Here is a 25,534-nt window from a genome sequence, read left to right on the forward strand (position 1 = left end):
TAAAAAAAAAAAAAAAAAAAAAAAAAAAAAAAAGAGTAGCAAGTAAGTTGTACCAATTTACTTAGTCTTGCCAATGGAAAAGTTTAAAACTCAGGCAGAATAGCATATGCTGTTGCACAGTGCATGAGAACCACGCATACGCAAGGAGCCAGACACAGTTCCCTGTAGTAATAATCAAAAAACTCATGCAAATTCCTTAAAAACCTGTCGAAGCACCAGCCTGCTGAGGCCCTTTTCTTCCAAATGGGCTTGAACTGATAAGTACACTTCATCTGTCAGTAAATTTTCCTATTTAAAATGATAAACCATCAGGAAGAGCAGCTGAAATTGAAAATGATGCGGCTGCATTTTGACCACTTGCATTGAGCAAACCAAAGAAATACATGCAGCTCAAAACCTCTATAAAATAATCATAGCAGCTATCAGCAGTATTCCCAAACGATATATATTCATGTTGTGCCGCACTGGTGAGCTCCATTAGAGTATGTCGTCACTGTCTCCATAGTAACTATATTTCCAAATAGAAAACAGCAAAGGGAAATAAAAACAATAGCGTAATGTGGAAAAACAGATACATACTTGTGCTATGGATTTTTATTTACCCCCTTTTTTTTTCCCCCAGGAGAACATGTATTTCAACGGCATCTTTATCATCCATAACACAGCTCCCCTACACCACAATACTAACATCACATATCCTACCTGTCATATTTTGTGTTTGTAAAGCCAGTCCTTTGAGCCATTAAACATTAAAATGGAAAAACTGCACGGGTTGAATAGAGATGTACAATTTATCTTCAGCTCATTCTGCTGAGTGCAGCAGAGAGCTCCGTATTAATAGTTTCCCTACTTTGGTTTTAATTCCCCGTCTCAATAATGACACTACTATCTGATACAGAAGTCTGCTTGAATTCTCTCAGAGAAAACAGTATTTACAAATCTCAGGCAGCAGAAACAAGTGCTTTTGTAGTGTTGAGATTGGCTGCCGGTTCTGTTTCCATAGAAATGAACATTCACTTGCTGAAAAATGGGGGGGTGCTCTAAAGAATCTTCTCCAGTTTGGAAGGCTACATATAGTTCTGGTGGAGTGAAAGGGCAGCAGCACACATAAAATACTGCTTAACAGGCAAACATCCTGATCTGATTCTTTTAATATGCATCATTATGAATGTAAACAAATCCCAAGGTTTGCATAGCAGCTCATACATTCACATAATTCACATTAAAGAAATTATCTCTGATTTTACTATACACACCTGAGAGTAAAGGAAGATGGGTGGGAAATAATTATGAAAAAGAAAATCAAAGGTCAGCTGGAGAGGCAAGCTAGCAGTGGGATATTATTTAAGGCTGTAAGCCACTCTCATCAAGCAAAAGCACTAAGATTCTTGTCCAGTTCCCTTGTTAGATATGGTACCTCTGCATGTGCTGGCTCTTGAAACTCCGTGTTACATCCTACCCCAATTACTCCATCCGTAAGTGTTTGAATGTGCTTTCCACCTTGTCTACCCTCCAAGAGGATCTGTCAGCCTCTAATGGTAACTTGTTCTTCTCCTCCTCATTACCATTCCATCACAGATCAGATTCAATAAAGGAAAGAAGTAACACAAGACTAAAGGGACTGTTCTCGCTAGATCCCCTCTAGTACACTAAAAGGATAAGATATTAAATCCACCAGTGTGCTAAGACTGCAGGAAGGAGACCTTTTCTTGTGCTACCTATATTTCTCCCACATACCTAAGCATACCAACACAATGTTTTTTAAAACTCTCAGGTGTTAAATCATGTTAGTACAAACATATTTTTTTAAATATGTATTTGTTTTGATTATCAATATACTACGGAAAACATTTTTGCCTTCAGGTTGTTTGAAGCTGCAAGCTTTGACTCTTCATTCTTTTTCTTCTTCCTAAGTACATGCTGGATAAAAAGACCGAACAACTGATGTTAGTATTATTTGATGAGAAAATCCTAAGTCACATCTCTGGATTCTCAGAAACTAGGTCAACACACCAAATATTCACTACCACAGCAGTATCACTCAGGACTATGACGAAGATGACATCTTCCAAGGTTGTATTAGCAAGCTCTTCCCTATCCATCACAAACCGAACAGGACCCCCATCAGTAGAGTCAACCAACTTAGGACAGTACCTCCACCTGGCAAAAAACCATTCCTTTTGCTGTTAAGAAGGCCCACTATGGAGTTTAATTATATTAAAGCCAGTTGAAGAGTTTTTGCCCTTTTCACCCCCCCCACCTCCTCCCACTTTGGAAAGATAACCCTACTCCCCCACTACCATCCCAAACCCTACAACAGAATATCCAAAGCACAAAAAAAATCCTCAACACTGTAACAGATGTATTTAGCCACTAAAATTTGGCCTTTATCCAGAGATGTTTGATAAAGCTCCTGAACAAAAAGTTGGAAACAAGGCTACAGGAATTCAACAGTAACTTTAAATCTACACGTGCAAGCAGTAAATACAAATTGTCCTTCAGAGAATAAGGAAGCACAAAGCCAAGATAAAGCACTAACAATGGAAGAATACCTTTTCAATAACATTAAAAAGCTGCCTAGATGGAAGCAACAGATGAACAAGGTTCAAGCAAAAATACTGAAACCAACGTATTAAGAGAGATTCTGTCATTTACAGTACCAAAACAGAATTATAGTAACTTTTGCACAGAAATTGCCACCTACAAGATGAAATACATGGTTTATGCTGTCACAGATCAGCATTAACATCTGTGTTTTACCCATGAGATAAAAACGGCTTAAAAATAAACTTTGTTAACTCTTTTAAACAGAGACAAAAAGGACAGAAGTGCTATCTTAACTAGTCAAGCAAGGTGGTATATCTACTTTCATATATTTAAATTTTTTCCATGCCTATATTCCCCTGTGTGACTTTCTCTGTTCTCCTGAGAACTACCAACAGAAAAAATATACATGTAAAATGCATCTCTGAATCTCTCAAACCAATGAAACCAACACAGCTGTATTAACTTTAAATGCAAAAGATAATGGTTTACCCTTTCATAACGAGTAAATTTACAAACAAAAAGAACATAAAACATTTTATGTAAAACACTTTTCCCCAAATTAGAATGCTTTGGATTTTTTAAAAAAATATAAATTTTTACAAATAAATTTTTAAGTGTTCAAGAATAGCAACGTTTTATTTCAAAGCAAAATGTAGCATAGAAACTCTTACTACCTCAAAGATAATGTTATAAAAACACTTTCCTTTGAACCTACAGTCACTTCTGTTTTCCCAACAACAACAAAAGGTTGAGAAAATTAAAAATGAAAAAGATGTATTTGAGTACATTGAGGAATTATACGCATTCCTCAAAATATTTCTACTCTTGAATAGTTACACTTCTTCGATACAGCAGACCATAATCAACATAGCTACTTTGAAAGACAAATTAACATGAGGAAACTCTTCCCGATAAAACAAGATCCACGGATTCCTTGCAGAAGACAATGAAGCTTCCAAAACCAACTGTGCTAAAGCCACTGCCACAGCACCTCCTTTGTTTTGCTGTTACATAACATTTCTTTCATAATTTACAGTTTTAAATTAAATTTTCATACTAAAAAATACTGTAGCAAAAAAGCAGTAGGAAGCAACAGGGATCCTCTGTGTAACAGGTTCTCTTTTCTTGAAATACACCAAAAATAAGGAGCTCAAGCTCAATGAAGTCTTAACATCAACATTTAAGTGTCTTTGAATCCTGCAGTCTCCTTTTTCTATAATTTAAAACTCAATGTATTAATCATGATGCTTCATTTTAACAGAACATATCAAACACACCCATCACTAAAGTACATTTTTCTCTTACTAACATACTAAGATAGGATAAAGGTTCATTTGATCTTTGTTCCCATGCATCAACACTCTGCAGCATTGTTCTATCCTATACTGAACACATCTGTAACTCGTTAAATATTCACTGCTTGTTTCCATGCAGTTTCAACACCTTTTCAATTGTATTCTGACCACAGTCCAGCAAATATTTCCAGTAAAGAGTACAAGCTTGTTTCACCAAGTGTCTCATTTTCTTAGCATTTACGTGTTTCTATTCACCCATCTCGCACTGATAATGCCAGTATTTAAATATTTATTTTTTTATTAATCTAAAGCGGATTATAAATATATGATCTTTCATACTCACCACTGACGCTACTTAAAATCATATTGTCAGAGTTTCTTATTTCATCAAATTTTGCAAAGATTGTTTGCAACCTATAAAGAACAAAAACAACAAAGTAGTTTTACATCTCTGAAATCCCACTGGCTACTGGTAAAAACAGAAATCAGTTTATTAGCCTATATGAAGCCGCAATGCAGAATATACAAGGGATTAAAGGTATGAAGAAACAATTCCTAAAGGATTCCTCTTTAGCTGAGCATCTTCGCAGAAATGCATAGAAAACTAAGTCAACTTGTTATTAGCATGATTAAAAATAACATTCTAAAGTTCAGCTTCAGTAATAGCATATATTGGGTGTATATACAATATATACATATTTATTCCTACTCAACAACAAAAGGTTACAGTTTGAACTATGCAATGTTCATTTAGAAGAAAAAGAAGGATTACTATTTAATTTGTTCTGAGACAATTATTAATTTTCCTCAAAGATTTTTTTCCACAAAATTTCCTCAGTTTGGTTATGAAAAGAGCTTTGTGGTAGTTAGCACTTCCACAGGGAAAAAGAAAACCCAAACAACAAAACTTTCTTCTAAACTTAAGATAAACTAAACACTTAAACGTGTCCAACCCGCACACTGATTTTAACTGTCACAGTAGAGAATACACTGTGAATGCTTTGCTACATTTAAACAGCAAACAGACAAACAAAACTCCAAACAAACCAAACCAAAAAATTCCACAATTCTAGCTTTGCAATCTAGTCTCACAAGGCAAAAAATGGTGTTCAAGCAATAAAGTTGGCAAAACACTTCAACAGCCCTTTCTCATCACTTCTGCAGAAAATTCAATAAAAGCAGCGGAAGTATCTCCCAGAAAAACATAACCCATGCATTAGCAATAGAGTTGTACTGACATAATACATTGTTCAGCTGTAAACAATTGAGAACATTTTCTTGCATTTCTCCAAAGACTTCTCTGCTTTTTAGACTACTTGGAATATGGTAATATATAACATGCACATGGGATTTTTAGCTCCAGGACGATCAGGACTGAATCCTGATTTTAAATGAACAAAGTTATAAACTACAAATCACATGACAGTCTGCAGGTCTCTGAACAGGTACAGTTCAGTTACATCAGAAGAACTAGGGATTATACTACCCAATTCAAAATTTGCTAACAATTTGCACTGAAAGACTGCCTTTACAACTCACAATCCAAACTATTTTATGACAAACCAAAAAAAAATGGGTAAGAACTACGCCTGGGTATGAAAATTCTCACAAGGAGAAAAGTCAAGGACACACAAAGATTTCACTTCAACATTTCGTTATGCACACACCACTTTTACTCAATGATCCATGTAGAGAGGCTGTGCACTTTCACTGCATAGTCTACATTCTCTGAGATTGCATGTCCATTTCACTAACAATGAAGAATGTGATAAAATAATGAAATACAGACAGACAACAGTATAGAAAGTTTGAGCCTTCCCCCACTCCCATTCCAAAAATTTAGGACTCTCACTATGCATTACTTTTACTTTCCAAACACTTCAAAGCAATCTGCTACTGAGCAAATCTGTCCTGGACTTAGCCAGCCCACAACAAGAACTATATGGATCCCCACAAAAAGGCCTACTCTACTGCAAGCATCTAAAAAACCACACCCCAAACCCCCCGTTAATCATTTAAGTCAATAACCCGTAACACAAACCAGCAGTTATTCCATCATCTCAACTTATCTCAAAACTATATGTAGCTCAGTAGTAGTTTCCTTAATCTTTCCCTAGGATACTTGCCAGCTTGTCTCTGGAACCTATTATCCTCTCCCTTTTGCACCACCATTGCATTTACAACCACTGCTGCCACAGCAAAATGTCTGAAATGGCAGCAATTCACAAATGTCACTACTTTACTATTAAACCTCAAGTCTTTTAATGAAAAGATCAATTTGCAAACCAAAGGCAGTATCTACCAAAATGGGTTTTTCTGCACTTAGGCTTGAAAAAGTAAAACTTTTGAAATGAAATGTTTTTTGGGTACTAGAATTTACTAATGACGTGTGAAATACCATTTACATGCTGCTTGCTTTCAACCGTACAAATCGAGAAGTTTACACGAGAATCAATACATATAATAATGCATTAGGCCATCTTGCTTTCATAACAAGAAGTTAATGTGTTTGCCTCATATGTTTGTGTTTACCAGGGATTGTGAGCTCCCCTCAACAGTGCTGGATTCCATAGCAAACACTGCATTAGCAGTTCACCTAGTTAATGAGGAAGACTTAACACTACATCTGAAAGGCTGAAACTGTCATTCCGAGAGAAACTGAATATGCCTAGAGAGATTAACAGATTTGCTCTAAAATTTCACTTTAATTTTTAAATCCTGTAAAGCTGATGTTATCCACTTGGCACAAACATTTTAGAGCATGCAGAATAAAAAAAAAGATTTTCTGCTCTTTTGAACTTTCTTTTCAAAAATGCTTTCCTGAGTGTTTTAAACAGCAGCTAAAACCTAAATGCTTCCTTATAAAATATGTTATAATAATATACATGTTGCCTCTCACTCTGGACAAAATACTTGATAAGGTATTAACTATGAACAATAAAAAAATGGTGTCTGTCAGCACTGGACGCTATGTTGTCAGTGTTGCAGGCTGGAGAGCAACACACAATACTGCCACTCCTCAAACTTTCAAAGCATGTCTTTATGACCAGAGGCACACTCTACAGTATTTGTCATAATTGCAACAACAACAGAGGAGTCCATTATAACACAGCTGCCAATGTGGTAAAGCACTACTGCAGAATCAACCCTCTCTTTAGAACAGCTTACAGCATCTTTAACTACTACTTTGCAAAGTCTCTCACAACAAGTTTCTCCCTCCCTCTCCTCCCACCCTGCTCTTCTTGCTACCTTCTTCTCTTCTCATATTTCTTCACACAGTCACGGGCAGCAAGGCAGCATGGGCTAGAGTCTCTAAAATTATTGCAACCACAGTCAATTTAAGAATGTTTACAGAAGGTTCAGCTCCTGGCAAAAGAGAGCCTGCCAAGAGGAACCCAAGAAATTCTACAGGGCTGGACCAAGACCAGTTTTACTGGCAAAAAGGAATGTTCTTTGAGAAGAGCAGCATTATTTACTCCTTCATCTCATATCTGCAAGCCCAACTCTGGATGTGGCAATCATAATCAATCATTGAAGTCACTACATGTCACTGGTGGACAGAAATATTATCTTCTTTTCCCAAAAAGGCATAGACAGGTCTTCTGCAACTTCTCATACAGACGGAAAAATCGCCATTGACAAAAACCATGTGTTTGGGACAGCAGGTTCTTCTAGAGGGGCTGTCAGTGAATGAATGAATGAATGCATGAAGTTGTAGCGCTTTAAATGGGGGCTCCTGGCAACCTGCCAAACCCTCTCCTCCAGCAGGCAACAGGTCTCTATCAAAGTATTAACATACTGTGGTGAGGATGGTCAGTAAGAGGAATATGTACCCTTCTACGACACAGCTTGAGCTGACATGCACACATATGGAAACACGGGTGCTTCCACAGAATGTGCGCAACACTTCAGACTGAAAAGCTGTTACTCATGACCATGCTTGATGGTGTTCAACTGTTTGTATGGCAGGCAGAGGGGGATACCTAAAAGTGTGGTCCTTGTGATGAAGAGGCAAAAGAGCACCACTCCCCTATCAATAGCAGAAAGATAAAGAAGAAGAATGGTGGTAACTAGTCTGTTGTTTATGTCCAAACTGAGTCTAAAGCAGGAAATGGCCCATCTGAAACTCTCCATATTCCCCCCTTCCAAGCCAAGAAAAAAAAAAAAAAAAAAAAATCTTGAAGGCATGTGTCCACATCTGGACACACAGATGGACCTCATCTACAGCTTGAGCTAGACAGATAAGCAGAATGTGCATACCACATAAAATGTGGTATTTAGAAATGCATAATGCATACTGCAATATGCTTCAACATTTTAGGATATGAAGCTGTGGCCCTAGACGTAAGAACTAAACAAATCACTGGTTTTATACATTTCTGTTTCTCAAGCAACAGGGGGGAAATTTGTCAGATTAATTCCTCAAAGATAAAAGCTTCTAACACTCAGACTAAGTAACTGCTATCCAGAGCCACGTACACTATTTCCGTTCAGGGAAGATCAGCCACACAGATTCCATACTGTAAAACATTCGATTTGTCCCACAGAGAACAAAACCTCTTCACTATTCTTGGCTCACTGAACAATAAATACAACATCCACTTTCAGTATTCACAAATATATTAACACTACTTTCAGGTCTGACACTAAAGACTGTCAAACCTCTCTGGCAGCAATTCAACAAAACAGAAAACAACATCCAAATTTCCAGCCACTGACTTGATACTGATTTTTCTGAAAAAGGAATGTGCTTCAAGCAAAAAGCACAATAATACTCTGAGATTTCTAAGTTGAAAAATAACAAATAGAAAGAGGAATACACTGATTTTATTTATAAACAAATTTATATTTGTTTATATAAATTAATACCTATTAAGGTATCACCAATTAATCTCAGTAAAGAAGAGAAATGCACTGAAGAAAAATAAATAGTAAGTAAGTAGAATTGAACTACAAAAGTAAGATCCCATAATTTATTCATTACCTAGATTTTGACAGGTCAAGTAAAGCCCTCTAGAAAATCCAGTATTTTCCACAAAGGCAAACCCTACCAGATGCAGATTACAAAACCTTTTAAGCCTACTATTATTAAATTACTGACTGTATTTGGCTTTGTATAGACACAACATGTATATACCATTTGCATATTTAAGGAAGTTGAACAATTTCTCAAAACAATGCTTGATTAACTTTCCTGCTTTCCTTTTAGCAGACAGGAGCTCTTATTTTCAGTGCTTTAGGATAGAGTGCATTCAAGCAGCAACACACAACTCTCTAATGTGTAGTTTGTTATGCAAACTAAACAATCCTACATTCTATTGATTCATGTGTGCACCGAACACTGAAGTAATAGGTTTTTCTGCTAATGTTTAAGTTTAGACGTAATTTTTAATGCATTGACTTACAGTGAAGGAGCTGCAATGCAGTTCTTTAAGGCTGAACTCAACAACTGAAAGCAGCCGTGTCTGAACTACAGATTATCTGTAATACTTAAAACCCTTAAAACCTACCCAGACACACAAACATGAGCACAGATTCCCCTCAAAATAATGATGATACTCTACATGGAAGGCTTTTTTCCCACAGATCATAGCTCCTGCATAACCACATGAAAATTTTACTGCATCTAAGCAAAGGGAAACCTCTGACAGGCACTGGGGAAGATATGTCTTAAATTAGGTCTGCCTCTGAAGAAACAACAGTCTAAGCTACCATACAGTTAATCTGTCTTTCCTGAGCTTTGTCAAACGCCTTCTTAGTTCTGTGAAGGAGTAAGAAGGGACTCCAGGAGCTCTGCTTTCTGTCAGGGTTGGATGGGACAGAGACTAGCAGTCTCATGTTTAACTCAAGCAAATCGTAACTCCTGTCCTTATCCCAACCTGAAACCTACTGCAGAGGACACAGCACTGACACTCAGCTCACATACTATTTTACCCTAGTCCTGACTATCAGGTGCAAAACTGCTGGAGATTTAGTAGCAACAGCCCATTTAACATGCACCAAGTAGAGTCTTGCTTTTTTATGTAAATGCAAATTATACAACCATGCTTGCTTTCAGATCAGGGGGAATTTTGTATGCAGCTGATTCAGACAGTAGAAACAACAACTTGGCACCTACTGCAACTAAATTAGAAGCTGTTGATTGTCCTGAGGATACAAAGCACCTATGGTGTTTAATCCTATTTGGATCCCAAGATGTGCTCAGCTTGTATCACATGGAATTGTAAACGGTGAGTCCTGAACCTAAACTTACAGTCAGACCCAACATTCATTGCAAAAATGCTGTGCTATCTGCACTCTTTTATTCTCTGTTCCAAAAGACGTCCAAAAGACGTCCAAGGCCCTATCTTAATGCAAGAAAGATCTCTGATATGTTCCCCTTATTTGCTAGGAAACTCAATTTTCAGAATTGTAGTAATAATATGGCTTAAACTTCTGTGGTAACCATATAATCCATTACTAGTCTAAAAGCATGACTATATTCTATAGAATTCTTTAGAATTCTATTCTACAGGATAGAAGAGAATGTGTACAACTTCTCATTCTCATAGGCAGGGTAAACTTTTGTCTAAACAGGCTGAACTCTGCCTGGAATGTAAAACAATAAATTCAACACCCTTCTCCTACAATGCTTCCATAGAATTGTAGAATGGTTTTGGATCACCCAGTTCCAACCCCTCTGTCATGGGCTGGGACAACTTTCATTAGAGCAAGTTCCTCAAAGCCCCATCCAAGCTCACCTTGAACACTGCCAGGGACAGGGCATTCACAGCCTCACTGGGTAACCTGTTCCAGTGTCTTACCACCCTCACAGTAAAGAATTGCTTCCTAATATGTAACCCAAACCTGCCCTCTTCAGTTGAAAGCCCTCACCCCTGGTCCTACCACATCCTTGGAAGAAGTCCCTCTCCAGCTCTCCTACCTATTTAGGTACTGGAATGTGCTCTAAGAGCCTTCTCTTCTCCAAGCTAAACAATCAGCCTGTTTTCATAGCAGAGGTGCTGCAGCACCCTAATCAGTTTAGTGGCTCTCCCCTGGACTAACAGGTCAATGTCCTTCTCATGTTGGGGGCCCCAGAGCTGAATACATATTTTGATCTATTATCAAGCTGTATTTTGCTATCCTACAAATGACCATTAAAAACTAGGGCTCTTAGTTTTTTAGAGGGGTTTGATAAGGGACTTATCTAACATTCTCTCCGACATCAAGTAATAGATATATTCAGCTTTATCAAAATCAAGAAATGAGATAAAAGTGATGGTAAAGCGGTATGTTAGTATATAAGGGGTTAACACATTTCAAAAAGTATAAATTGCTTTAACAAGGATTTTTAAAGATTTTATGGAATAAACAGCCTTTCCCACTAAGTACAATTTCAACCTCTGTCTAGCTTTCTTAATTAATCAAAGGTAGAAAAAAAATAATGGCTAGCTTTATTTCATATAAACTAATCTACATACAACACAGGAACTCTAGTAACATCATATTGAAAGCAAAACTAACTGGAATATAAAATAAAAATTACAGTAATTTTAAAACAAAATTTTTACTGAGTTTAAAGTTCAGATAACAAACAGTAAAACTTAAATGGCTCAGAATTACAAAATCAAAACAGCTAGCTCACCTTCCAGGAGGAATTCCTCTCTTCGTAAGATCTATTCGTACTTTCTCTCCCACATGTCTGTAAACCTCTACAATGGCTAGTATGGCAGCATCTCTCACCTGTGAACACAGTTTAAATTGTTAATTCCAGTGTTACAGAAACCAAAACGACATTTGCTGACAGACCTCTAATCTTAAGAGTGTCTATAGCCCTGCATGCCAACTCAGTTGAAATAGTGAGGATGAAAAGGAACGGAAATACAACTGTTCAAACACGATGGCATTTGTTCCAAGTTACAGCATCCCCACGTGGTAAAAAATCCTAGAAATAACAGCTTTAGAGGGAATTTCTGGGTCTGACATAAGAATAGTATTTGTGGAAAAAATGTGCTTTATCTAGGACTTGCTCACAGCAGGCAGTACTTTCAAAACTTAGCTCCTGCACTCAGTCTTGACTTTTCATCTTGCTTTCATCACTTTCTACACACAGCAAAGTCCTTCTGGAAAACTAAGGCTGCCCACAAGAATGGACCAGCATTTTCTTCTCTCTTTATTTCAATTGGAATCAGGTGGCATGGCATCAGCACAAGAACGGAAATAAGGCAGGATGGTAGAAGCAGAAAGAACAGTAAAAACAAGGAGATGGAGTGCCTCTTTAAAAATTTTAAACCACAGTCATCACAATAAAGACTGCCAAAAATGCCATTTTAGTAAATGCCGTTATTCTCTAAAAAGAATGTCCGGAATGACTTCAGTATTGTTCTTTGCAGCAGTTCAAACTAAACACATAACTGCCCTAGCAAGATGTGAACTACATCTTTACTAATGATCAGCAAAAAGGACAACTTCTCAACAGAATTTTGCTAGAACAGAACAATGCTATGCTATACAGAGGAGACAAGAACTTTGCTGCATTCAGAAATTAAGCTTAAAGACCAATCCTGTTTATAAACCCAGCTCCTACCAATGCTATCTTCTCTGTTACTGTATTCATAGTCTTTTCCCCCAAACACAACTTCAGATAAATCAAGATATTTTAACCATTTCCACTGGAAGATTTTCTGAAGTTCAGATGTCACTGCATCTTGATTTTCACTGTAGATGTTTTTGCTTACTTTAATGATTTTAACGACAGTCCTTCCATGCTCTCAAATACCATTTGGGTTCCAATGAGAAAATAATTACACATAATAATGTTATCTTCAGCAAATTTGGCAATCTATCGCAGGTTTCATATAAGGGCTGCTTCTGGAGGTAATTTTTTGTGTCAATAACTTCATTTTTTTATTTATTTCTTTTCAACATCCTCTGTAAGAAACAACTACTTTCAGTAATTACTAGTTTCTTCTTCTGAAGACAAAACTAAAGGGACCAGTACATCATGATATTGCTGCCTTTGCAACTCTACTTCCATCTTCCAGTGGATGGACTGATAAAGAAGAAATCGGGTTTACTTCTCATAGTAGAAAATAATGATCTGCTGTACACAAGCACTCTTACCAGCTTTTCTTTAAATGCTTATATTTATTTTGCTTTCACTGCTCTGTCAAAGTGTAGTTGTTCAAGGGCCAGTAAGTACTGAAATCCTTACCTGACTGTTGGAGTCACCAAATGCTATACACAGATGTGGTACCAACTTGCTGAGGACTAATGGTTGTGCACCGTAACTAAACAAAAAAAAAAAAAAAAAAAGTAGCATATTTTTTAAGAAAAAACAGAAAATAATTCTTGCAGAAGTGAACTTTTGGCTTAGCTTTTATAGAATACAAACTGACATCAATCAAGCTCTGACCCTCTCTTACTAGTCCTTCATCTACTTCTAAATAAGATAAGAATTCTGTAGCTTTAGTCTTTCTTTCAGAAAGCCCACTAGTTAAGTTGTTTGATTTTTCCCATGTATTAATTTAATTGAACCAGACTCCCTAAAGAATTACTTTCAGAGAAAAATGACATTCAAAAGAAGGATAGAACCATTACATCTCCATAGAAACAAAAAGCTTACATGTTTAAGGTAGCAACAAGACACAAACACACTCCTTCTCGGGATCGGTAATTCTTGTGTTTAAAACCAACAGCAAGGCGTTCCCAAATGTACTATAAAAGCAGAAATAATGGTCTTTAATTACCTGGAGTACAATACAATGTAATTCTATTCCATATAATTACATTCATAATAGTTGCAAAAAAATAACAGAAGACAAGTCCATTGGAAAAGCGATAAAATTAACTTTTGAAATGCACAATATGGAACACAACACAGATTAATTCTATGCCAAAACCAATTCCTAAAAAAAGTCCTTCAGCAATCCAGCTGAGTGTTTTCCTTGTTTGAGAAACAGCTCTTAAAACATACAGGATTGTTACAGTTAATGCACACAAAACAAATATTAACATTACAAACTACTGACTGAAGCAGAAGTTACTACACTCTTTTTGCTTCATATTCTGTTTGCCTGCCAAAATTTCCTCACATCCATTTTAGCTTGTCCTTATCCATACTCCTGCTGTCCCACTTCCCCCTTACTTTTGCTTTAGATCTATTTCTTCATTTTTTTATTATTTCTTGCCCACTCGCTCTAATTCCTGTACTTCCATTTTTGTTCTGCTTTCGGTTCTCCTCTCGGTGCTGGTGCCACTTCCTGTGGTACGATCCCCTGGCTCGCTAAACCCTCCTTCACCTCCTTGCGCACTTGTTTTTCTCTGCCTGCCCTGGCTCTCTGCCTCCTGGCTTTATCCCATTACCTTTCCATCTCCTTGCCGTGCTCTAGCTGCATATCAGGGCATTGGAAGCGCAAACATGGAGCTGAGGAGCCGGGGGGTTCTCCTTGGGAGCAGATGCACAGGCTTCAGCCTGCAACTCGCCCCAGCTGCAGCACTGCCATTGCAGCCCAGCCAGCATCCGGGCAGCGTTGCCTAGCGATGGATGGCTGCACACCGCCAGGAGCAGCACACTTTGCAGCCCAGGCACCTCCCTCCTGCCAACTGCACCCCGGAGTGCTGCAACTGCAACCTACAGTGACGCCACACAAAGCTGCTAAAATGTATTACATACTAATTATTGCAATCGGCTTTCTGGGGGAAAAAAAAAATAAAGCCCTCACAAACAGCTGTTGATCAACAAAAACAGAGAGCATAAGAGCAGGGAATATGCATCCTCTTTATTAATGAGGTAGCACACTTCAACAGCAGACATAAAATTTTCCAATTAGAGCCCTGCTTGATAATTTTGTCCCATCTGCGGTTTTTTGTTTGTTTGTTTTATACTTCATTGCATTTAGAGAAAACAAACCTTAGATGAGCAGGATATGGCTTGCCAAAGCTGCATAGCTTAACAACAAAGAACAGGATTTTATGGAAGAAAACATCCTTCCAATTAACCCACTGTCATGGACAAACATGGGAAAAAGGAAATCTCCTTGACAGATGAACAAAAATACAGGTAGAGAGGGAAGTGCAGACTATTGAAACAAAGAAAGCAGACCGAAGTAAAATTTAGTCTTTCACTACATTATCCCTTCTTTAAGAGCTAATTTTTTTAAGCAGAGAAATTCAAATGGCTGCTTATAAATTTCAACTCTCAGAAGTTCCTAGCAAGACTTGATGTCCACCTCCATCCCTTTCATGCATATTTATACCACCTATATTTTTATGCCTTCTTGCCCATAAGCAGCTACAGCTAGTTCTTGCTCATAAAAGAAGCAAAAAACCCCCAAACATCTAAAACAAGTAAAGGGATTTAACAACAGGACAAATTAAATATTATTCAACAACATGCTACAAGAGGCATGATGAGTTGACTAGAAAGACACTTACAGGATTTATCCTCAAAAAATTACTCCACTAAGCTCTTCTAAAGGGATATTTCTCTGCAGCAGAGAGCCTACAGCTCTGTACTTCAGTGTTAGAGGCACAGGAAAGACTTCTCTGTTTTGGCCCCTGCTGTGAGGATGATTGATGCTTTTCATCCAAAGTTTTAACGACCCATAAGCTCTCCTGAGAGCAGACAACCAAAGCCAGGCTTCTCCCACTCTGGGGAAGTTACCAGGAGAGCAGTACCTTGTCTTGCAGACACAATGCTCTTCCTTGGACCCCACAAACCTTGTATGCCTTCCGGCATTTGAGAGTAAACTTCGAAGGGGATGGAAACTTCCTTCCATCACCTCTATGTACAGCCTAACAACTCTGCACAAAGATGGACCAGCAATCTAAAACTCTTCCACAACAAGGGCTTAGCACGAAGCAACTACCACCAATTTCTTTATCAGCTACTGTTCAAATGAAGGTATCTCCAAGGTGCTCCACTGCACACTTGTCAAAATGCCATTGCTGTAGGGGTTCTGGTCTGTATGCCAAGTATTTGGGAGCATCTTGGGGACAGGAACACATCATTTATGAACTACTGGCACCTAGGCACAAAAAATACTGCCATGTCTCTTGGTCAGTGAATATGACCAACACTGCAGCTTGTGAACAGATAAACGCATGTCTTTGTGGATGACACTACTAGACCCTGATGCCTAAATCCCAATCAGATCTGTAGCCAAAGGGAGATAAACTGTTCTATAATAGCCTAGCATGCTACATGTTTTATCAGGCAAACAAAGCAACTGACAATAATTTTCTCACTCCAGATCAAGTCTGCAACATCTTATTCACCGCACACAAACATTCAAACTTGAATCTATGAAAAAACAAAGCCAGGAATTAGTGCATACAAAACCCCCAGTATTTTTCTCCCTATTAACCTCTAGAATTAGAACTCAGAAATAGATTTTCCTCAGGAACTGAAAACTCAAATAGTAAGTTCCTACTCACATCCAGGGTCTCCAGACTTCTAAATAACATCGCTACTCAAGAATATAATCTTGTTAAACAGTCCGACATTTTTCAGACTCACAGAATAGAGATATAAGATTAAGCACTTGGAAGCCACATAATGTTTAGAACTGAAGGTTGAGTTAAACAAGCCTCCTTACAACCAAATATGACAAGCCAGAGGGCAATTTATCCCCACCTCAGTTCGTCCATGTTTCACAGAGCATCTCTGTCATACAGCTAGAAAGCCAGATTCTCTTAAGTCAGAAAATGTGCACCTCAACTGCAGGACTAGTCCTACATGTTCAAGTACAAATCTAATTTTAAAATAAATTTGGAGCTAATTAAACTTATTTATTCTCATTATTCAAACACAGAAGATGCTTCAAACATGCGTCAATTAACAAAGCCCTGGCACATGGCATAAAAATGTCTGCTCAGAATTTAGCTACGATGTGCAAAATATGCAGAATCACATCGTGCCAAGATTTTTATCTTTAGTTGAACAATACATCAGTGTCAACCCACTAAGAGTACCTTTAACATTTACACCATTAACAGTCGCCATAACATTGTGACATGTTCGGAGTTCATACAGAAGTCATAAGCTCACTGGAGGCCTCCCTCTGAATCTACATTAAGCAATCATACCATGGGCGGTGCTGCTTCACACATCAATTTCAATATAAGATTCTGTGCTTGCTCTCGAACTTGGTCTTTGGCATCTCCCATACGATCTATCAAAGGCAGGAGAACTACAGGAGAGGAGAAAAAAAGAGAAAATAAAAAAGATTAAACACCCAATGGAGATCTTCTAATGCTTAAAGATATTTCCTGAAACAGATGTATACACGTCATTCAAAAATAAAAGCTGATTTTAAGTAGGCCACAATATTTTAAAGTGCATTTCTGGGTATAAGACTAACAACAAATGCATAAGCCTGAAATGGAAGAAAATAGTATCTTTCAATAGGTTAAAAAGAAAGCAAGCTTCCCATCTTCAAAACTGTTTGAATGACTTTGACTTCAAAAAGTGTTCCAGTTAGCTTCAGAATGTCTGGCTTTTCTAAAAATAATGCTGGGGCATGGTGAGTGGCAAAGAATTGGAATAGGAAAATAGGACTATTTTAGAATCAGTGGGACTTTGATGTTTATTGTAAGAAAACCAAACGTTTTAAATTCCTTATTCACACAGTGTATCTTCTGGAAACGCAGCCTCGCTTCAGTAAGAGCATCGTTAGAAGTTACTATGTTAAAACAAGCATCCTCAAATAATATTTAAGTAAAATTGCATGACAGCTGATGATTTCAGATCCTAAAAACCAGTAAAAATCAAAGCCAAGGGACTTGCCAACTCTCTTAGGTTGCTTTTCCAGACAGAAGTTTATAATTATGTCAGACAAATTAATGCTGTGACATTAGGAAAGATATCCCAATGAACGCGTAGCTAGTTCTGTGTTGTGCAAGACATCCTGCTGTACTGGTTCCCAGTCCTCCATCTGGGGCCTACTCTTTGAGACATTCTCCGAAATGCTTTCAAGTACTTCTTCCAAATGAGGGGTGATGACACCGAGTACGCTGCCTTCCTTCAGGAAGCACAACTGACTGACAGAGTTGGTGGAGATGTGTCTCTCACGGACAGTGATTTAAGGCCCTAGGAAGCACGTGATTCACCACCTAGGAAAAGCAGTGTCACGCTAATGGTGACATTTACCTGCCGACAGCTCAGCCTTCTGTGCTAGCTTTTGTTTCTGATCCAATCCACAGTTTCTGAGAGCTCCAAGTATCAGTCACGCAGTCCAGGTGGATCTTATTCAACACAGCTCACAATAATCACCCAGCACATCCTTCTGCTCCTGCACTCTGCTTAAGCTTGGGCTAAATTTGCAACTGCTGTAACATTTACTTCAAACTTCTAAAGCCAGCATAATGTTTACCTCGACTTCTTTTGAAGACTTGCTCACATTCTCGTAAGTAAAAAGAGATATACTAACAGCTAAAGTAACTTTTTGCTGCATTTAGTACTACATCACTGAACACCTGAGAGTATTTTACAGTAGCTGCCTGACCTCAACCGACTGCTAAAGAATTCATTTTCCTTTTCTACTCACAAAAGAAATAATTGTATTTGGCTATTGTTTGAAAGGCAGATCTGAAGTAATTTTATCAGTACGTAATGATTTTATAGTAATAAATAAACAATAGATTTGCCAGCAAAAGAAAGGGAACAGAACCATAAATTCTGAGGTCTCCTCAGTCCCCTGTTCCCATACTAAAAGCAGCAGCCATTTCTATACCATGATTGAAAAATACACTGCTGAAGTTTGAATTTCCCTTCCTGCATTATCCAAAGGCTTTCTTAGTGTCCTATTCTGAGTGTCCTAATCTAAGTATTTAATTCTATTGGCTCTGGATATTCCACTGACATCTTCAGCCACCATTATCAAAGTTTTGTGTTTTTCATCTATCTTCTCTACCCTTTCTCCCCTGAAGAAATTAGTACAGCTACTTTCATTTCACAGTTTCAAAAGAAGAGTCTGGGGTTTTTTGTTTGGGTTGGATTGCTGTTGTTTTGATGGTGTGGGACATTGTCTTTATGGTTTGGGTTTTTAAGGGGTGTTTCTGTTTTGTTTGGTGGTTGGGTTTGGTTTTTTTGGGGATTTTTTCCATTTTGTGAACAGAGAAGAAACATCCAGAACTTAAGAAGCTATTTTTGGGAGTACACAGGTAACCACTCCCATGAACTTCCAATCACTCCTACACCTACTGATTACATTTTTCTCGCCAACAGTACTTTTCTTGTCCTTTCCAGCACTTCTGAACTGACCTTGTCCCCATGCCATACATTACTAGTGAGGTCTCTACATTGACCTGACTGCTGGGCAGCTGAAGGCAATTCTAGCTTTACAGAGAGGGAAACAAACACAGCCAGTGCCAGTCCTGAGGGAACACGGCTCCTTTGTGACTAATTAGCACTCTGAGTCATTTGAGGGAGCTGCAGATACCAGGGCTCCGCTCAAATCACTAAGGCAAGCACAGAGAACAGCTACTAGAAGCTGCTGAACAGAGATGAGGTCACCGAGTTAAACTAAGCTATGACACAGCCTGCAGATTTCAGAGTGTGCAGCTACTGAACACACCAGCCTTTGCCACTCCTGGAGCTCTGACAGAGGGATAACCCGCTGTAGGAGCTGTTAAAGAGCCCACACGGCTGCAGGCTTGGCTTTTTTCCCCTAAAACTCAAGTTTCTGTAAGACCCCATATAAGGCATGATATATTCTGTTTGCGCAAGACAAATGAAATTAGGCTGCTGAATGCTGGCAACCACCAGCTGGTTTTCAGTGTGGCTGTTCATCTTTTCTGTCAGAACAAGCTCCAATAGGAAATCACTGAAAGTTGGGTTTCCTATCGATCAAGTTTCAAAACTGAACATCATTTTGGCTGCTACTTTTCCTTTAAGCTGCACATGCTTTCTCACCAGCATTATCGAATTAGTGTCCCTCTTTATACTGCAATGCAAATACATGCATTTGGTTGTTCCTGGCATCAGTCTGCAAACTCAACAATCTCAAACAGATACAGAATTAAACGAAGGGTGACAAAGGCGAAGTAGGACCAAACATGAAGGCTGTATTCAATGTGGTAGCCTCCTAACAACTCACTCAGTGAGGGATATAATTTATCACATGCAGTCTGGATTCACACATTCCTACTGTTTTATATTAACCTTATCCATCTTTTATCTTCTGTTGCCTAGATTCTTAAATTATTTCAAATGGATTTTGGAAAATCTAATAACAAATGACACCTTTCTGTCATATATTTCTGCAGATATGCTGAGAAACACTACACTAAATTTAGGAGACAGTGATTCCTTTTGCAGCTGTTGTTTATTTTTTGTGAAGCACTGTATTCGATTCAACTTGCCTTTTCGCCATGTTTTAGCATGTTGTCAAAGCTTCTTACCACTTCTAGCCGCTCCTGAGGTTTTCCTGTTAAGATTTCTACATTGTTATACCACAATTTTACAGGTTTTGATTACTGAAGAAAACCTACAGTTTTAGCAAAAATATTCCATAGCAGACATTAATTCTACCAGATCTACCTCAAACTGAGCTGCTATTTCACAGAATCACAGAATATTCTGACTTGGAAGGGATCCATCTGGATCGCTGAGTCCAGCTCCTGGCCCTGCACAGACACCCCAAGGTCACACCATGTGCCCAAGAGCATTGTCCGAATGCTTCTTGAACTCGTTCAGGCTTGGTGCTGTGACCACTTCCCTGGGGAGCTGTTCCAGTGCCCAGCCACCCTCTGGGGGAAGAACCTTTTCTAATATCCGACCTAAACTGCTCTGAACTCAACTTCAGGCCATTCCCTCAGGTCCTGTCACTGGTCACCACAGAGAAGAGTGCCTGCCCCTTCTCTTCTACTCACAAGGAAGTTGCAGACTCCTCCAGGCTGAACAGACCAAGTGACCTCAGCCACTCCCCATACAGCTTCCCCTTAAGATCCTTCACCATCCTTGTCGGCCTCCTTCAGACACTCTCTAATGGCTTAATGCCTTTTTTATGTTGTGGTGCCCCAAACTGCACTCAGCACTTGAGGTGAGGCCACCCCAGTGCAGAGCAGAGCAGGACAATCACCCCTTTAAACTGGCTATGCATTTACATCTGAGCTGCTATTTATGCCTTTTTCCTTTCTGCTACATCCATAACAGAGCTTATTATCCCATCAGATTCTTTTTCTATTGTCTTCTCTTGTCTCAATAAATCTGAATAAATTTTCATTTATCCACATTCACCAAATAATTTTATCACCACTAGCTGGGACAATACATGCATGAGTTAATGCCAAAACCAGCCTTCAGAGTCAAAGTACAGCCTTGAGAAATTAAATATTTATTTCCTCTACCAGGATTGAAGATGATAAAACAAGTAAATCACAGAAGTTGCCTAGAATGGCACACAATGTATTTTTAAAAACCTGAGCAATTTAACTATATGACCCCTGTAGCAAAGAATGCCACAGGTAGCACAAACAATTTTCTTTTGTTAAACTTTAACAAGAGTTCCTTCTGCAGCTTTTCAGTTTGTATTCTTGCTTTTTCTTCTCTTCTGACCACTTACACCTGCTGCTCTTTGTATACCTGTGCTCATTTCAAGTCTCAGCTCTACCTATTTCTATGAACCAACTTTAGATACTCATTACTGCAAAGACTTACAAAAAAGCATTAAGCAAAAAAGAATCTTTACCGAGAAAATGTTATCAGTGTTGGCAAAAATTCTGTTACTAAGAAGAAAAGTCTTTGAGGACAGAAACAGATTAAACCTAGGCAGCAAGATCTTCCTCGTTTCCTCAGAAACCTTGCCAGCTCAGGCAGTAGCATTGAACAGCTGTCATTAGAAAGGAGGGAGGGAAACAGCTGCCCCTGCAATTAGGGCAGTCTCTGTTCTGGGCAGGATGCACAGGAGAGAATCCCACAGGGGCTCCTACAGGGCCAGCCTGACAGATCCACGTGGCCAAGGGACTACTTCTAAGCAAAGAATCATAAGCAGGCTCTCAGAAAGGCCTCAGTGCTCCTCTCCTCAACATATAGTCCAAGCCAGTTTAATAAAAAGCAATTTCAGACATTAATGCGCTTCTTGGGGTCTGTCCAGGAGCTAATTAAGAAAAGCATTAGTGGGATTAATGACACATCACTGTTCATCATCAGCAGCAGAGAGGAAAAAACAAACACTTTTTTTTTATATGATATATCTATGAGTCTGTCAAGGTGTCAGTCTCAGAACATGAGAACAGTCTACCAGGCCAAAGAGTTTCAAGAGGTGTATCAAATCCGAAAGAAAACTAGAAGATTGAGAACAAATGTCATCTTCTGAAATTTTTTAAGCTCTAGGCGAGGTTTCTTACAGAACTAGAATTAATTAGAATCAAGCAGAAACCAAAGCAAGCTAGGATTTCGAGTTAAAAGCACTGCATTTCTAGGTGTCATACAGTGAAATGCCCACAGACAGCAAACAGATGGTATTCTACATCACAGCCTATCACGCAAGCATGGATCACTTCAGGTAAAATGAATTCCCACTACTAATAAATTCCAGCACTAGCCAGACAGGAAAAAAATAACCCCAAAAAACAACAAAACAAACCAACCAACCCACGACCCCCCCCCCCCAAAAAAAAAAAAAGCTAAAAGGCTGCATAGATTTTTACTTGTTTTTTTTAACTGATACTTCAGAGAATCTAATCATAAAGATGAAAAAAGTTACAGTTTATACCAGTCATGACCCCTAGCTGTCACCATTAACTACAGAGGAAAACAAAGAAAATTTAAGTATTTTCTGAGGTGTTGCAGGAAGTTAGTATTTTGTTACATTTGAAAATATAAAAGCAGATATTATGGGGGAAAAAATACAAATAATGGACTGTCTTCTAAAAGCTGTTAAAAAAAAAAATCTGAAACAGTCAGCATTTTATTGTCTAAGAAAATCCTACAACAATCCAACACAGCTTTTCCTGAGGTCAGTAAGCTATAAAATGAAAAGGCAGTATCAGACAAAACACCTGACTTGCATTTAGGTGCAGCAAGGCATCCTTGAGACAAGATGCCTCTCACATAAATGGAAAAGCTTGCTTTACATTATCTCAGCAATTCAGTTTCTCGAGTTATTTAATTTCCAAGTTTTCTCTAACACCATAGCTTGGCCATTTTTAAAGCAAAGACATGGAACAGATGATTGTGAAAGTCCCTTCCAACCGAGTTATTCCAAGTTTTAAGTTTAGTTGTTATGCAAGCTTTTTTAATCTTGAATCCTCAGCAGAACATGTCATTAGTCTCAACATTTCAATGAAACTAATAAAAACGATAAATGAGAATAAAATTCAGTCAGGCCTAACACCTGAAGATCCAGGATTTTTCTAGATGCTAGATATATCCATGGTAGCTCATGTTAATACAGTTCTTGGTTTTCATGGATTTCATGGATTTTCAAAGCATTTCTCCATACCACATTAAAACCACATATTAAAGAGTTCCAGCTTGAATAAACTGCACACCGGAGTCTTTTCCACCCAAAAAATTCAATCATTAAGTAAGGGAAAAAGCAAAAACTTACAACGTGGGTGTCACTTACTAAATGCTGACTTCCTCAAACGAGTATTTCCAAATTCTTGTACCAACTGCTTTAATCCTAATTCACTCAAAAAGTTAATGTATGTTGCAAGCCCTTACAACTGCTTTAAAACACATCAGGTGACATAGAACCATTTAGGTCAGAAAAACCCTTTAAGATCATCAAGGCCAACCACTAACCCAGCACTGCCAAAGCCACCACTACACCACGTTCCTCAGTGTCACATCTACACGACTTTTGAATATCTCCAGGGACGGCGACTCGCCCTCTTCCTTGGCAGTTACAGTGCTTGACAACACTTTCAATGAAAACATTTTTCCTAGCATCCAATCTAAATCTCCCCTGGCACAACTTGAGGCCATTTCCTCTCGTCCTGTTGCTTGCTGCTTTGGAGAAGAGACTGACCTCCACCTTGCTACAACCTCCTTTCAGGTAGTTATAGAGAGCAATAAGGTTCCTTCCGAGCCTCCTTTTCTTCAGGCTACGTAATCCACGGCTGCTCCTCATCAGACTTGTGCTCCAAACTCTTCACCAGCTCCACTGCCCTTCTCTGGACATGCTCCAGCACCTCAATGTCCTTCTTGCATTGAGGGATCCAGAACTGGACACAGGATCTGAGGTGCAGCATCACCAGTGCGGAATACAGCGGGGATGAGCGCTGCCCTGGTCCTGCTGGTCACACTATTGCTGATACAGGCCAGGACACCACTGGCCTTCTTGGCCACCTGGGCACTCATTGCCTCATGCTCAGCCATTGTCAACCAGCACAGCCAGGTGCTTTTCCTGTAGCGCTGCCTAGGGTTGTTGTGACCCAAGTGCAGGACCTGGCATTTGGCCTTGTTGACCCTCATACCACCGGCCTCAACCCACTGCTCCAGCCTGCCCTGATCCCTCTGCAAAACCTTCCTACCCTCCTGCAGATCAACACTCCTACCTAGCTTGGTCTGATCTTCAAACTGTCTCAGTGTGCCCTGCATCCCCTTATCCAGGTAATGGATAAAAATATTAAACAAAACCAGCCCCAATGCTGAGTCCGGGGGAATACCACTTGCCACCAGTCACCAACTGGATTTAACTCCAGTGATCATCACCCTTTGGACTCAGCCATCTAGCCAGTTTTTAAGCCAGTTATGAGTGCACCCATCCAGGACACGAGCAGTCACACTTCCATGCTTCATTATAACAACAAATTTGACAGAGCATTTAAATTAGTCTGAGGAAACTAATTTAAATATTCTTCTAACACTTCTTGAAGCCACCTGGTAAAAAATGTAAACACTTCAAATTGATTTCACATTTTAGTATATGGCACTATAACTATCTTTCAAAACTAATTTTGCCCAGTGGTTTCTTTTCACAGTAAGAAGAATTTGAAACTACTATTAAATGTACGCACACATTCACATATGGAGTTTTTGTGTGTAAAATGTGCATCCCTGTTCAGACTCACATGTACGTATACAAGTATAACCTATCTATCTGTGTTTGGTCGTTTTAACTGTCAATTACATTTCCTTTAATTTTCGGGTAAGTAGAATATTTTGCAACATTTTGTAAGGTTATATGTAAAAGCTGATGTCAATATAGTTATGTAACAGACTAATGGACAGTTCGATATCCGCAGAAAAATATGTCATGGTCTAATACTGCACAGTAAAACTGAAACAGATTCTGTATACCTTTACTGCATTTTTTGTTTTCCTTTCGACAATAATAACAAGAGGGCCAAGTCATATTCACTTGTTTTAGAAAACGGAACTAAAAGTATGAGTAGACACTTTTCCCAGAAATTCTATCATCCAGACACATATGCCCATAATTTTAATAGCCTCTGTTATTTTGGATATATACATTTATTTTAATAATTAATGCAATCACCTAGGAAAAGAGACTGTGATACAGTAATTATGTGCTCTTATGTAACATCTCTTTTAATCACAGAACAAGCAGTAGTTTTAAATACCAAAAGATGTAACACTCAAACACTGCTTTATTTTTCCCAGAATATAGACATATAGTCTTATGAAGGAACACACACCCTGGTATTTACTGCTTCCAAAGTGTTTTCAAGGATCTTAACTGGATGTACTAAAAGAAAGATTCCAATTTGTATGTCCAGACTCCCAGAACACAGATGCC

At 38.6% G+C, this 25,534-nt stretch overlaps 1 protein-coding gene across 38 annotated transcripts in view; it reads right to left on the reverse strand.

The window, feature by feature from the left end:
- CLASP2 (cytoplasmic linker associated protein 2) overlaps positions 1 to 25,534 on the reverse strand; it is a 146,275-nt gene that overhangs the window by 104,209 nt on the left and 16,532 nt on the right. For all 38 annotated transcript variants that reach the window (XM_042043790.1, XM_042043796.1, XM_042043793.1 and 35 more), the window contains exons 3-7: positions 16,911 to 17,014; positions 13,447 to 13,538; positions 13,036 to 13,111; positions 11,467 to 11,564; positions 4,186 to 4,256 (exon numbers count right to left, since the gene is read on the reverse strand). In XM_042043790.1, the coding sequence (XP_041899724.1) occupies positions 4,186 to 4,256; positions 11,467 to 11,564; positions 13,036 to 13,111; positions 13,447 to 13,538; positions 16,911 to 17,014 (441 nt within the window). The remainder of the gene's footprint in view (positions 1 to 4,185; positions 4,257 to 11,466; positions 11,565 to 13,035; positions 13,112 to 13,446; positions 13,539 to 16,910; positions 17,015 to 25,534) is intronic.

The sequence above is a fragment of the Corvus kubaryi genome, unplaced genomic scaffold, assembly GCF_017639235.1.
Source record: "Corvus kubaryi isolate FWS band 111438036 unplaced genomic scaffold, C.kubaryi_AGA036_p1.0 37398, whole genome shotgun sequence".
NCBI lineage: Eukaryota > Metazoa > Chordata > Aves > Passeriformes > Corvidae > Corvus > Corvus kubaryi.